This window comes from Bactrocera latifrons, unplaced genomic scaffold, assembly GCF_001853355.1.
Source record: "Bactrocera latifrons isolate USDA-ARS-PBARC rearing strain unplaced genomic scaffold, ASM185335v1 scaffold_102, whole genome shotgun sequence".
In the NCBI taxonomy this organism is placed as follows: Eukaryota; Metazoa; Arthropoda; class Insecta; order Diptera; family Tephritidae; genus Bactrocera; species Bactrocera latifrons.
This window is the reverse complement of record NW_017534431.1, coordinates 906,208-921,791: the sequence shown is the minus strand read 5'-3', so window position 1 is coordinate 921,791 and position 15,584 is coordinate 906,208. Positions and strand designations below refer to the sequence as shown.

General features: G+C 35.8%; 1 protein-coding gene across 2 annotated transcripts in view; it reads right to left on the bottom strand.

Annotated features, from left to right (window-relative positions):
- LOC108968072 (glutamate receptor 1) overlaps window positions 1-15,584 on the bottom strand; it is a 102,732-nt gene that overhangs the window by 36,009 nt on the left and 51,139 nt on the right. For both annotated transcript variants that reach the window (XM_018931842.1, XM_018931848.1), the window contains 6 exons: window positions 13,471-13,724; window positions 12,619-12,783; window positions 7,776-8,144; window positions 3,531-3,873; window positions 1,734-1,828; window positions 1,208-1,375 (listed from right to left, as the gene is read on the bottom strand). In XM_018931842.1, the coding sequence (XP_018787387.1) occupies window positions 1,208-1,375; window positions 1,734-1,828; window positions 3,531-3,873; window positions 7,776-8,144; window positions 12,619-12,783; window positions 13,471-13,724 (1,394 nt within the window). The remainder of the gene's footprint in view (window positions 1-1,207; window positions 1,376-1,733; window positions 1,829-3,530; window positions 3,874-7,775; window positions 8,145-12,618; window positions 12,784-13,470; window positions 13,725-15,584) is intronic.

The following is a 15,584-nucleotide window of genomic DNA, read 5'->3' as shown; positions in this document are numbered from 1 at the left end:
TTATATGCGAACTTAGCCCTCCCTTATTTGTTTTACATACAATTTACTTCTATGAACCACTCTTAATATAAACGAAGAAATATTGTGTTGAGTTCCATTTAAATATAACATATGGTCAAAATATTAATAGCTGCAATTTTTAGATAGAGACGAAAAAGAAGGTCATTGCAAATCTTAAGATTACAAAACAAAATGAACTCAAACATAGCGAAATGCTAAATCGATTCTAAGAATATTTAACTTATATTCGTCGCTAAGTGCTGGGGTAACTTGAATTTTTAAATTTTTTGAACATGTGTTTCAAATCAATTGTACTTTTGAATAATTTCAGTACACGCCTTTAATTCGAAGTGTAAGCAACAATAATATTTTCACACAAATATGTCGAACTTTGTGCTTGAATAGGGGTTTTGCATGGAGTTCTTTAATATTATATTAATATGAAGGAGACCTCAGTCGAAAGTCATCGTTTTTGAATATTTATGGTGATTTTGGCCTTGTAAATCAAGAACGTCCTTGGTGGCCAAAAACGGAAAAGAAACTGGAAGTTTTATCCGACGAAGACTATTGTCAAGCCTTAGAAGGTCGCGCAAAATTCTTGCCAGTCTCTTTTAAAAGCAGCGGGATGCATTAGAAAGTAAGACAATAGGGTGTCATGAATCTTTGTCAACTGTTCAGTGAGAATTTCATGAGATTACATTAATTGGAAGTAAAGTTATTGCGTTTTAAGTGTCAATATGTTTGTGATATCGTTGCAAAGATGAGCTTTGAACAAAGAGCCAACATAAAATTTTGTTGTAAAATTGGTAAAACTTTTACTGAAACGTTTCAGTTGATGAAAAAAGTTTATGGCGATGATTGCCTATCCCGTAGCGTATCAACGTTTTCAAAGTGGTCGTGAGGACATAAATGACGATCAACATGTGGGCCAATCAAAATCCGTGATCACCGGAAATTCCCTTGAAACAGTTCGTGACTTCATCAAAAAGCAGTCGAAATCTTCATACGATTGATTGAGTTGGGGGCCTACTTGAAACACATAACTCATGAAACATCCTTTATGAAAAGAAAACAGCAGGTTCAAAAAAGAGACTTAGAGCTTATTTAACAGATAATAAATTTATAATTTTGAGTAAAAATATAATCGCTATTTTACAATTACAAACAGATATGTTTACAAAATTGACACCAACACACGCGTACTCACCCAAATTTCCTGGGATAATGGATCCATGAAACTGAATACACCAGGCGTTTGCTTTACCGGTTTCTTAATCATTATTGAAATGCCCAGCGACATAAAAGGCTTGCTGAAATCGATAACACGCTCGCGTTCGGCGGTAATAGTCATGGCAGCGATTGCAATATCCGCTTCCTGTGTGGCCAAATATACGCAATAAAATGCCACGTCAGTGGTAGGCACATCAATGGAGTCATGTTGTTTCATTTGGATGTTTTTGTTTGCGGTCGTAGGCGCGTCGCGAAATTCGGGGTATGCAATGAAATCGTCCAACGATGGCAAAAGATAATCGTTACCGAGAGATAAAGGCGCCAGTCGACGTATAAAATGCGTTGTGTGTTGGTTGGTGGCAGTATACATGAACGGAGATTGGGGAGAGAAATAAAGAAAATATTTTGAACGCGTTGTGGAACAAAAGTGTTCATGCAATTGGAATAAATTCGTGTGCAATCAATATGAAAGTGAGCACGAGCGCACCCGCTTGTATACTTACCCGCCGTACCAGTTCACCGACCATGCCATCCCAGCCGCCGCGCACTGTGGGATTCTCTGAACCGTAAGTGCCATCCTTGACCAGTCGTAATTCATCTGCATGACGATGGTGAAGGCAGATCGGCGGTGGTAAGCAAGAGGAGAGAAAGTATAACACAAAGCAGAAATGTGAAAACTTACCCTAAATATCGAATAGCAAAACCGCACATAAGCATTATTTATTTCAATAGTTATAAATAAATAAGTGCTTATAATAATAAAAGCGAGATGTACCATAGATGAGACTGTTAGTGCACTTACTCTATGAACCATTAAGGAGCTATACCAATATGACAAATTTTTTTTATTTCCTTTTTCGATAGCCTATATTTCTTCGTATCTTTAATAATTTTTGTATGACAGTGTTCTAAGGAGCGACCACTCGGAGGTGCAAACGACATTTTTCAAAATTGCTGGCGTCATAATTCAACGAAAAATTAACCGATCGACTTCAAATTAAAACTGAGTACTTTTGACTATATTTTCTATACAATGACCTACGATCATTTTGATTGGTTGAAAATTATCAATTTGGCATTAAAGGAACGATAATTTTTATACCCTGAACACGGTATATTAAGTTTGTCACGAAGTTTGTAAAACCCAGACGGTCGGAGACCTTATAAAGTATATATATAAATGATCACTATGTCGAGCTGAGTCGATTTAGCCATGTCCGTCTGTCTGTCTGTCTGTCCGTCCGTCTGTCTGTATATATACGAACTAGTCGCCCAGTTTTTAAGATATCGTTTTGAGATTTTGCAAATGTCATTTTCTCTTAAAGAAGCTGCTCATTTATCGGAACTGCCGATTTGTCGGACCATTATAACATATAGCTGCCATACAAACTGAACGATCGGAATAAAGTTCTTGTATGGAAAACTACACCATTTTGTAAATTTTTTATATTTTTCACAGATCGTATGTCATTGTATAGGAAATATCTTTAAGTTTAATAAACTTTTAAAAAATTTTTTTCAGTTACTCATTCGGCAGAAGACAGCCCATAACCCCGTTATTTTTCAACATTTATGTAAAAAAAAAAGTTTTAGAATATAGCTGAAAATATACCTTACTATATTCAAAAAATTTCGAAATATTCAATCGCGTAATTTCTCTTAAAAAAATTCACGAAAATCACTTAATTTTTATGCGTCACACTGGTATAGCCCCAAATATTCCTATAAAAAAATGAAGGATCTGTAATGATGTTTTGGTAATTGAAGCGAGATAAGGGTGTTTTCTTTATTGTTTGGCATTTATCAGCTATTTACAATTTTGACCCTAAATTATCGACATACTTTGTTCGTGTTCTCCAAAAACAAGATAAACATGCTTGATCAATTACTATGTGTATCTTAATTATATAGTCCTGATTTCTCTAGTAGCCATTGTGTTCATTAGAAAATTAAACTTATTAAAACCTTCAACCACTAACCACTTCAGAGCTCAATTACCTCCTGAATAGCCCTAATTTTTTTCCGACAATTAAATTTTCTTAAAGCACCGTCTTTCGAATGCCATAAAAGGAATGTAGTTAAGGTTTTATGGAATAAAATGAACATGGAACTTATCGTCAACAGAATGGAAATATTTATGTTCCTTAACTTAAACGCAATACTCCTGGTAAGTGAGTCAATAAAATTTTGATTGCAAATCTACTATGACTCACACACATAATCACGTATGTATGTGTACACATAAATCTCTGCAAACGTATGCACTTTTCATACATCGCCAAATACACTTGAATACTCACAATTGATGCCCAACTTCTTGGCCAATAAATCGGCTAAGTCCTTGCAGTAACCCTCAAAGCGGTCATTGCCATCCAATTGCTCACCAATGCCGGGGCGTTTCAACATCATGTACGGCTCCTCGAGCAATGTGGTAACGATATATGTGCGATTCTTTTCGATTTCCGCATGCGGCCGTAGACGCACGTACTTGGCGGAGAGCGGTTGAAGGCCAGCATCATCACTCCATTCAGCCACTTTCACCATGGCGCTGTTGACAGTCATTTCGACAACGTGCAGCGTGTAGTTCACCCTCCGACCATCATCGTTAAATTTAATGTCGCCTGTGAGACCTTCGATTTCCACCTGTCCGGAGGGTGATTGTGTGGTAGTAAAGCACATAAAACAGAGAAGATGAAAAAGAGATGAGGGAAGGCAAATAATGAGTTTTCAACTAGAACAAAGTGAGAATAACTATAGCTGGTTGTGTGACCTGCGTGCTCGTCGATTTGTGTGTGGGTGGCAGGTGAGTCCTACTCACATTGACTCATATACATACTTATGTATAAAGTATATATGAACGTGTGTGTATGCCACAGTAGCACGGTATGCCAGCGTCTTTGTTGATAACGGTTTAATGATGCGGAGTGTAATGGTTGATTTAAATTGCGCAGCTGTAGAAAATTTAATTGCATCGACGACGTGACGTCTATGTAATATCTGTATGTGAAAGTTTCGTGTTGTAAGCGCTTGTTATGCAATACATGACGACGTGTGCCCACGAAAATGTGATATCCAATTAAATGTTGTTTTTGTTGCCAATTACTCGCAGCTTATTCATTACACCATGACTTGACGGTGAGCTTCCTTCAACAAGTGCGACCGTTGTGCACATATGCACGAGCTTACTTGCCACATCCGCACCTATGTAGGTATGGCTGTATTTTATATGTTTTATATGGTGTTTTTGCTGAAAGCCAATGAATGCATGAATGTGTGTTGAACGGACGATTTTCCACTGACGTGCTACTAATTTTGGCTCATTATTCAGGCACACATCAGCGCAGTAATAAACAATTGCGATAAGTAATGAAGTTTTTACCAAGCAGGTAGGCAATTTTTGAGAGACAATAATAATGAATTAAACGAAGCACACCTAATTGAGCACATATACAGTGCATATTTATCTTACAAACTGAAACACAAAGAATACGTGTTTCGCTATTGATGACTTAATTATTGCAGTTTTTTCCAGCGACGCAATCATCATTTTTAACACTGAGTTCTCATTTTATAAGTCATCAAGGAAAGCGACTGAATGACACTGGAGCACTGAAATGAGTAAAGTATTTCTCATTTTGATGAAAGACTATATCATAAATAATATTTTTATAAGAACTTTGCTTTCTAGAATAGAGGCAGGTATGATTCTTTGTTCAATTGCTTTGAGGTTATTAATAGTTGAAATCTATGCATAGCTAAATCTGAAAGTATAATCAGCCAACGATTTTGGTCAATAATTTCGTGAAAATACCATGTCAAATAAAAATCAAGTACTTGATTTTGATCTGCCACTTTCCATGTCAGCTTTACTTTATAATACTGATATTAATAATCTTAAGAGTATAAATTTTAAGTTAGGCGTGTCCCCATCTTTTTTTAATGCCGTTTTCTCTTCTTCAGTGTGTGGCCTTCTGGCATTAAGTTGCGTCCCTTCAAGTTTTTTCCAAAGGGAAGTGAAAACAGTGCTGTAGATTAGATGATGCGCCTTTTAATGACCATTTTACTTGTGAGTTTCCTGCACATTCCTCAACTGGCTCTTGTCTTAAGGTGTACTACCAAAATTTATCGGGTATTAGGTGTAAATCAAATATTATTCGCAACTTTGCTTCACATTTGGACTTCGATACTATCGTTATTGCTGAGACTTGGCTGAATTCTAGTTACTTTGATAGTGAATATTTTGACTCAAATCTCTACTATGTCTTCCGTAAGGAAGCCTCTTGGGTCCACTTCTCTTTGTGCTGTTTCTCAATGACATTTCCTGTTGCTTCTCTTTCACTAACTTTCTATTATATGCAGATGACTTAAAAATTTTTGCAATAATCAAAAACTCTCAAGATGTATTCAAACTTCAATGTGATATTGATGCTTTTTATGATTAGTGCCTGAAATCGAAGCTTTTTCTTAATCTAGATAAATGCTCTCAGATCTCTTATGGTAGGGGACATAACATCTTATCTACAAGTTACAATATTTCTAATTGCGTCCTAAAATGTGTTACTGAAATCAAAGATCTTGRGGTAATCTTTGACAACAGATTTTCTTTCAGTAATCACATCAACTATATTACTTCTAAATCATTTTCTGTGCTCGGCTTTGTCCGTCGAAATGCTTTAAATTTTTCCGACCCCTACACGTTAAAATTACTGTATACATGCTTTGTTCGGTCTATTTTGGAGTACGTAGTGTTCATTTGGAGACCACATTGCATATCACCAATTAATAGGATCGAGCGTGTTCAAAATATTTTTCTTAAATTTGCTCTCCGCTCCCTAAATTTTGTCGACCCCATACCATCGGATACATCTCGTTTATTGCTTTTACATCTTAAATTACTAGATAATCGACGGTCCGTTCTCTGCCTTTCATTTGTTTTCAATGTAATTAATGGGAATATTGACTGTCCCTATTTATTAGGGATAATTAACTTCAATACTCCTCAGCGTTGTCTCAGGTCTATTTAACCATTTTATTACAAAAAAAAAAAAACAAAAAACAAATTTTGCTGAATATGCTCATCTCAAGCGTGCTATGCGTGAGTTTAACTCGATTTCCGAAAAAGTTCTTCTTGATTTTTCGCACTCTAGGGTATCTTTCATGAATACCCTCAATTCCGTTTTTTAATTTAAGTTATCTATCTATGTAATTGTAACTAAGCTTTTTTTATAGTTCTAATTTGCATCCTAATTTCTCGACTAGTCTGTAAGAATTAATGTTCATAGATAAATAAATAAATAAATAAATAATAGTTCAATATTAGCAGTTCTGACAAATGGACAGATCAACACAGATATATGCAGAAATCTGGACAAACGCTGAGTCACGCTGAACATTCATATATATTAAATACTATATATTTATCAGTGCCTAAAATACAAAATGGCGTAACATCACTTTTCATAAAATTAGATTCGAAGGAAAAAAAATTTAACAGGAACCGCTCATATTGAAACAAAATTCTAGTTTATGGTCTCTGACTTTCTTTTTGGGTGCTCTAAGCTTCCTGGCAAAGTCAATGTACATACGCAGGAATCATTTTAAATGATTTAGAAAATGAACTTTACCGTTTTTTTAGGTAAATCATATCGCACAAACTGTTTTTCAGTTTGATTCACAAATCATTCATGATATCCTGATGCCGTTCTCTTCAATGGCAATGAAAGTCGAAAGCAATCAAGCATCTATCAAGATCTCTCAATAAAATGAAAGTATTTGCTGAAAAATGAAAATGAAGTTGACGCTGCAGTTTTTAAACGTTTTTAGTTTTTCAGGAAAGTTTCAAAGGTTTGGGCAATATTAAAATATAATTTGAAGATCGTTTTATTTTCGGTGGCTTTTGGATTTTCAGAAATTGCTCTTTTGTAATCGGAAAGACTGTGAAAAAATGTTTCGGCCTCTTAATAACCGTAAATATGCTTCAACAGGCAATTATATGAGTAAAATGAATACAGTAATGCAATTTACCCGCTATAATGCGCTATATGTATATAAAGATATGTTCGTCCCCAAAATAATTAAATATCTGATAGATATTTTAGCAGTATGCTTCCCATTTTATCAATTTAATACTCAGCATTTCATCACCTATGAACCATTCTTCATTATTTTCCAATGTCACCCCTATTACTGTTTGTGTATGTCCACATGATTCCGCTTTCAGTGAAAGTCCCACGTCGCCATTATTTTCAATTCACTATGTTCGCACATATTATATTTGTACTCAGCACTTATCCACTCAACCAGTGACTGCATTAGATTTCCAACCACGAATACATCGAATCCCACAAGGGTCTTACAGTTTTTAAACTGTTAGGTGACTCTTTGCCCTCGTTGCTCTAAATAAATATTAACTGACTTCACTTGTACCTTAGTTTGTTGCGCATCGTTGTTGGGTTCTGGTAAGTACACATATCCGCCAACACCTTGCCACCCACACATGGTACCACAGCAACGCCTTAACATGGGTTGCTTTTCCACTCGCTTACCTTTCTCAAATAGCGCGAAATTTTATCACCATGTTCCCATGGGTTCACCCAACCTTTCGATGTGTTGCAGTCGAGCGCTCGAGGCATTGTCCCGCCGCCACCACCATTGCCACCACCGTTACCAATGCCAGTGCCGCCGCCTCCACCTCCGCTACCGACGCTACCCCCGATTCCATTGCCAATGCCGCCAACGCCGCCGCCAGCTGTCATGCCCAGTGTACCGTTAATGGATGTGGAGGCCGCTGCCATTAGTGTTTGTTGACCCCGCCGCTGGATGTTGTTGCGGAATTGGTCGGGTTTCTTGCGCAGTATTTTGTTGAAGGCTTCGACCAGCACGAAAACAGCATCGTACATGAGGGCTGCCTGTGCCTGTGGGAGATGGAAGAATGATTGAGAAAATAAAGTTAAGTACACAGACTTGGTGTTGGTTTTGTATTTAGTGGTTTTATTGTTGTTGTTGTTATAGCTATTGGTTGATGTACCGGAAACGGGAGGATTTGTTAACTTATAATGAGCACATTTCTTCACGCTTTTGTTTAGTCGGACAACAAGCGTGTAAATACCTAAGTATGCCGAAGAGTTAGTAAGTGGGTACTTAGGTGTATGTACTTGTAAATGAAAGAGTATGTGATTTATTTGCCGCTCATGGTCAACTCCTATCAGTTGTGAATCAATTGCTAATGTGAACTAGTGCTATTTATTTATATATTTATTTTTATACCACGTGCGCGTAGACATAGAGTAAGTATTTATTTATGTATTTAGTTGTCATTCGTAGTATTAATTGTCTCCCAGTTAATATGTTTGCCCTAAATTAAAACCCCTATTAATTGTGCGAATAAAATACATATCGCCCAGATGAAAGCCTCCATAAGTCTATGAAACTAATGCCTAGACTAGATTATAAGTTACAATCCAAGATCAATATCATTTGGCATAGAATATATTGCAATGCAATATATCTTGGTTAAAGCATAATATTATGTCCACAATAATAGTTTTATAACGGGTGAACCAAATAGAGGTACTTTCTTAAGCGACAACGTTTCGTTATATGAACTCTTTAAAAGTTCCAAGAAGATCCAACGTTTTCAAGCCAAATTTTGTTCAGCGATGAGAACTATTTCTGGCTGAATGGATATATACTCGTAAACAAGCAAAGTTGCCGCATTTGTCACGAAAAGTAACCTGAAAAAATTCGAGAGCTGTCATTTCATCCAGAAAAAAAAAACGGCTTGGTATGGTCAAATTGAAACTCGTCACCTTGGCGACATTTGCTTTCGACATATGTAAAGTCTAAAGTCTAAGCAGACAACCCCGCTTCGACGCAGGCTTCGGCGCGACGGGTGTCATTCGGCAGTTACCAGTCGAAATAGTCCAACGAGTTATTGAAAATTCTACCCAAAATAAATGCTAAAGAATTGTTAGAGACACCTTGACGCAGTACAGCACGCACCAAAGACACTATTCCCGCCATGTAGCAGAAAATCGCAAAAGACCCGAATGCGCCATAGCGATCAATGATTGGAGCAGTACCCATCTAATTTTGGGATCTGGGGAATTTCGGAACTCCGGTGTGCAGGTTCACAAAATCAAACTCGTGCAAAATTTGAAGCAGAACGATCACCCAGCACATTGCAAGTTCAGTGAATGAGCGCATACCGAAATGGCCACCGATCCCAATTTGTTTATCGATGGAGCTCAATTTTGGTTTTGTAAGTAACATAATACACAAAACTGTGCAATTGGAGTGGATATGATATTCCATAAGCCTTTGTTCAGACGCCGCTATGTTGATGTTGATGTGAACGAGCTTTGGTAACCAAAAGACGGCGCCATTATGTACTACCGTGCTAATTGTTATTCAAAGAGCATCTAGAACGCGTTGACTATGAACCAAGTCCAGGACTTCCATCAACTGATGATCAAAACGTCAATAGAATAAGGGTATTAGCACTTCAGAATCAAGGATTAACAGAAAGAGGCATCGTTGGAATTTCGGAAGGATTAGTGAAAAATATTTCGAAAAATCACTTAATTTTTATCGAAAAAAGCGCCTCGTCTGTAAAGCAATGCTTTCTGACTAACGAGGACGTCATGAAGCGTATTAGTACTGGCGACGAGTTTTGAATCAATGTTTAGGACCCAAAAATAAAGGAATATCATGGAAAAGGTCAGCCGTTGCCGAAAAAATCACGTCAAGCAGTTCAAAAATAAAGGTTATATGTACAGTTTTCATGGATTATCGAGGTATGGTGCATTCCGAATTCCTTCCGACCAGCCAAACTGTCAACAATGAATACTATTTGAGTATGATGCGTAATTTGCGGAAAGCTTTTCGTAGAAACAACAAACTCAAACGACCGCTCCGGGGAAATAATCAGCTTATTGAACAAAACATTGGTGAGCACGTTACCACATGTCGTTCACCTGTGGCGGGCTCAAAGATCGGGCGATTTAACACCGCTGGCATATTTTTTCAGAGATTGTGTAAAGTCACTCCTCTACACAGATAAATCTGAGAGGTTGGAAGGAAATTGGGCGGTCCGGCTGTAATTTATATTCATTAAATCCATACGACGACGGTCAATGGCCGAAATTTTAATATATATCCGTAATATCAAATCGGTTTATTTATAGTAAAGTTCAATTCTTGGATTTAATATTAAGGTATATGCGACTTCCACATGTCTATAAAAAAATAAAATAAAATAAATATAAAAATTTATTTTCAACTTTAGTGGAAAATAAATATAAAGTGATATGCTGATTAAATTTGGTGGGTTGTGTCTTAGAAAAAATATTTTTTGTTATACGATGTGTGTCACTCGCAGAAAGGAATGTTTTTCAAATTAGTGAAACCAAGCTAGCTGCAAGTTAAGCAGATGAATCGTTAAAATAGTTATTTTTATTAAATTTCGATACATTTCTACTTAGACATTTTTGGAATCTCATTAAAGGCAGCTGTTTTGATATGCTCGATTCACGAATAATAATATTTTAAATTTTAATCAGTCAGTAATTTAAAATTGAAATGTGTACAAACAATATAACCTCAAATTCCCACATAGTCCATAAAAAAAAAAAAAAAAAAGGTTTCCAAGAAATTTTGCGCCATACAATCTAGTTTGAATTAAATTTTATAGAGTTATATATAAATATTTGTACGTACATAGAACAAAGCGTGCTCACACAGATCTATTGCAAAAAAATATGCCCCGATTTATTTTAAAAATCCCCATTTCATTGAATTGCTTTCCGCACACGCTTTATTATTATTTTGACTTGTGGAGTGAGAATAATATGCAGATCAAATGCGATTTAAATATCGTTAGGTATGTTATCAAAATATCCTCTTATCCTGCGAAATAAAAGACAGACGAAGCACGTACGAAAACTTTGACACTTCTCATATTTTTATGTTCCTGTAATTTTTGTTGTGCTTTTTGTCTACAACTTATACCCTTTTTCACATTTTGACGTTAAGAGCGCATGCACAATTCGTTTCGTGTCTGAGTGGGTGTAGGCCTTGCTATCACTGTGTCCTATCGACATTATCGCCAAATTTACCCTGCCAAAAGCGAACAAATAACAAAATTATAATAAGAGTACAACGATGACAGGAATAAACAAAGCGCACAAAAAATGTCGAGAGCAAATACAAACAAGTAAAGTACATGTTACACACACATATACACACTTACTTTTTGTGTTGCGTATATTGTATGCCCAAAAATCATAGCGAACCGTAAAAGTGAATGGTTGGTTGGCTGAGCTGACTGTGTCATGTGATATGCGTTATGAGTCCTATAAGTGATGTTGTCAAGAAGTTGCGTATTTATGGTTGCTTCACATGTACATATAAGTACATATGAATATATGGTTGGAGCGTTTCCTACAGTGGCTAAATCAGAGTAGTCAGAAGGGATTTGATTGGGAAAATTAAAAAGGGCATGGCAACTGTCGCAAATTTGTATTTCTAAAACAAACATACATAAGTCTCGAACAATTCGATATAAAATATTTCCAAAGAATACAATTGTCTTACGCATCGTTTTTGAAGTGGTATGCTTGTGATCAATATTATAAAACTGACCTTTACGGGTTAGGTGTTAGTCTAGTATGAAAAGATTCGATAACTTTTTACTTAAGGTACATATATTTCTAGAATCATAAAAGCATCTTTAAGTAGTTTGGAAACTGAAAGAATCCCTGACCATAGGTTGGACAGCTTGACGCAGTCAGTTACTTAAAATTTGGACCGCATTTTCATCGGAACTGAATATCTCAAAGCGGTTGCGTGTAAATTAATGTTCATATTGCAGCTTTTTTCCAAATAATACATTGCTCATTTTACGGTTAGAAAAATAGCGTATATTAGTATATATAGTTTAACGAGGCTTAAATTTAGAAATTTTTCTTACTCCTCGAATAAATCATTAAGATTTATATAGGTCTAATACCTTACCAACACTACATACTAATATGGATATAATACAATTGGCCACTTAGTTAGAAAGAGTTTATCATCAATTGGTTTCACTGCTGGGTTGTTATAGACATATTTACGTTAAGTATGCAAACATGACTCAAAGCTTTGGTACAAACTTATAAATATATAAAAACATGTATGTATGTGTGTACGATTTTGTGTACTTAAGTTAACAAACAACTACTACATGAAACGCCTGTGGTTAAGCAAGTCAATCGCATTGTTTTGAATGCTTCTACACTTGTCAGCGTAAAGCATATATAAGGATGGCTTAATGTCATATTCCTATACAGATTTTGTTGTAGCTATATATGTATGTATATGATAAATATTTTTGTATTGTTTACGTACCGAAATTGATTCCCTGCCGGCGCCAATCGATGTTGCCGGATCCAAGCGCTTCCAACTGTCAAAGAAATCACGTACGAACCGACGATTAGTGTCAACAATACGAAATCCGGTTATATTGATGGCACCAAATTCGATGATTTCACTCTCCCAACGATCGTCCATTACCTGAAACGGATCAAATCAATGCCGGCCTATGAATGGGCAATGCAAGAACACTCTGAAACAAAAACGTTCAAAAAAACAATATCGAAAAAAAAAAATAACAAGCAAAAAGCGTTCTGACATACGCCTGAGTCTACAAATCGGATAAATGTTCGCCACAAGTATTTCCCGAATCAGCATGACTTTTGGCATTGCACTAAGTGAAAATTGGCACGTAGCGCCAGATTCAATGGCAACACGTACAACATGGATAATTGGTTATTAATGTGGTTTCAAACATTGAAACCGCCGAACAAACCGAAAAAGCCACATAAATCGCTTTGCGGGTGCCCGCACAAATAAAACTCTGCCATAAAAACAGACAAAACTACATATGTATTTGTATGTAGGTCGTGTATAGCACCGATATATGAGCAAAAGCCAAGTTGTGCTTACGCTGTGTGCATTTTGTGTTAGTCAGCATATTTGTTTACATTCACCTTTGCTCATTTGTGGCTTGGCAGTCATGCAAAACGATTTATTTACTTGGCTTTTATGCAGGAGCGTGCCACTGCAGCTATACACTTATTGTGGGAGTGTGTGCGCACAAAGATATTAGTACACAAATGAAAACATAAAACAAAAATATAGTTTTTTTTTTTTCGCTAAAATGTATGTGGATAGGCAAGTGTATGTAAAAGTTGCTCTTACCAAACCGCTTAGCAAATAGTGATATGTCCTTCTTCCGAGCGATATATCGCGCACATGTTGAATCAGTATCTGTTTGGCCATTTCCGTTGGGCAATCCAGCACAATGTATTTGTTGGTGAAGCGTCCCAAATCCTCGAGCGTATGCAGGAAGTCGATGGCCATTGTTACATTTGCAATACGCTTTACCATTTCCACTTGAAATGACTCGTTGCCGGGTTTAAGCCCTTGGTAAATCTGTTGCAATCGCAGGAGTCCTGCAAGGGAGGAGATGATAGATAAGGTAAATTGAATGCATGTATATTTGTATGTATCTCTAATGGTACTTTTTCGCGGTTGAATATATATTGTAAATGAAGGCAAGTTTACTACATTTCAATTACATAGTCATACAAGTAGTTCAGGGTTAATTAACAAGTAGAGCATACAGCACCCGAGATTAAAATTTGTTGAAGTTAGTAAGTATTTTGTCAAAATTAGAAGTAATTGTTAGGTTTTTGGTATAAAAGATAAACATTCCGGAGGAATACAAGAAAAAACGTTAACTTCAATTTAACTGAAGATAAAATAGTTAAGAAAAAATGTCTATACAAGAACTTGATTTTGATCGGTCAGTTTGTAAGACTGCTATATGCTAAATTAGCACGATATGAAAGTATAATCGGAAATTATCGCATTGCTTTAAGGCAAAACCGAGTTTCGAGATATCTTTTAAAACAAAAATTTATAAAATTATTGCCACAAGGAATTGATTTTTGCAGTGGTGTGATTAGGTTCTGAACATCCTTGTGTGAAATATTTGAATATGAACATTTCCTAAACAGAGTTCTATTTGGCCATATTGAGGCGTTTGAGTGAAAAGATCAGAACAAAACGGCAGGAATTGTGTAAAAACAATTCATGGACTGATGATTGTGACCGAATTTAAAATCAAATCTTATTGAATACCATCGATCAATCACCGGATTCATCAAATTTGGATCCGTGTGATTTTTTCTTGTTAACCAAACTAAAATTGACGCTCTGTGGAAAACGTTTTCAGTTGATCAATGACGTAAAGCTGAGAGCCATCTGAAAAAAATGCTTATGAAGCAAAGGCCTTTGATTTTTGTCATAATTAATTACATGCATTTAATATTTCTGATTACCCTTGTTCCTTTGCAAAAGGCTAGCAGAATCTAAATTTATCCCTTCTCTTAGATGAGTCTCATATAAAGAATTAATGAAATGGAATTTGCAATCCATTTACCTGCAGTAATAATTATTCAATATTTATATTGAAATTTTTAGTTTATAATGAAATTTTATAATTTATCAGAAAAACTTTTACAACCGTTCATATATAAATTTATAAATACCAAATAAGAACGAAGCTCTTTATATTATTTTAAGTATTATCTTCTCGTCATTAAACCTGCACTTCACTGCTATAAATATGTATATGTTTCATTGATTCTTTTGATGTTTTTGCAGACGCAATGCAGTCATGGCAAGTGTGAATAAATAAATAAATAAAATAAAAGTAAAAGCAATCTAAATTCAAAGCCAAAAATCATACTATCAATCGCATATTTACCACAAATACCGCCCTTGCACATCATATTCTGTCGAATCATCTTTTCAGTGTGCTCACATATTTCTAACGTCATTAAATTTGACGCACACAAATGTCAATAACACGATAGAAAATAGAAAATGTGATACATACTTAATGTATACAGGACAAGCATAGATGAAACCCACACATATGCTCAATCATCAGTGATAAAGTATCAAAAGATTTCATAAAATGGGATTCGCGAAATAAGAAATAATCACATAAAATATTATATAAAATAAAATAAAATGAGCATACGTGTTTATAGCAATGTGTACGTAACCAACTGAAGCTGATGAGGAAATTAATAACAAGCTTTTATATATTCTCTACACACATCCATCGATGTGCTGATGATGTTTTTCCATTAAATTCCATTTGATTTCCAGGCAAGTGCTCGTTGACGCGTATGCTGAAGCATACACATGCGTACTTATTTGTACAATTATCGGGAATCAGTTCAAAGTCAAAAGTCAAGGCAAAGCATATGAGCAGGTGGGAAGCAGAAAAATTAGTTTAG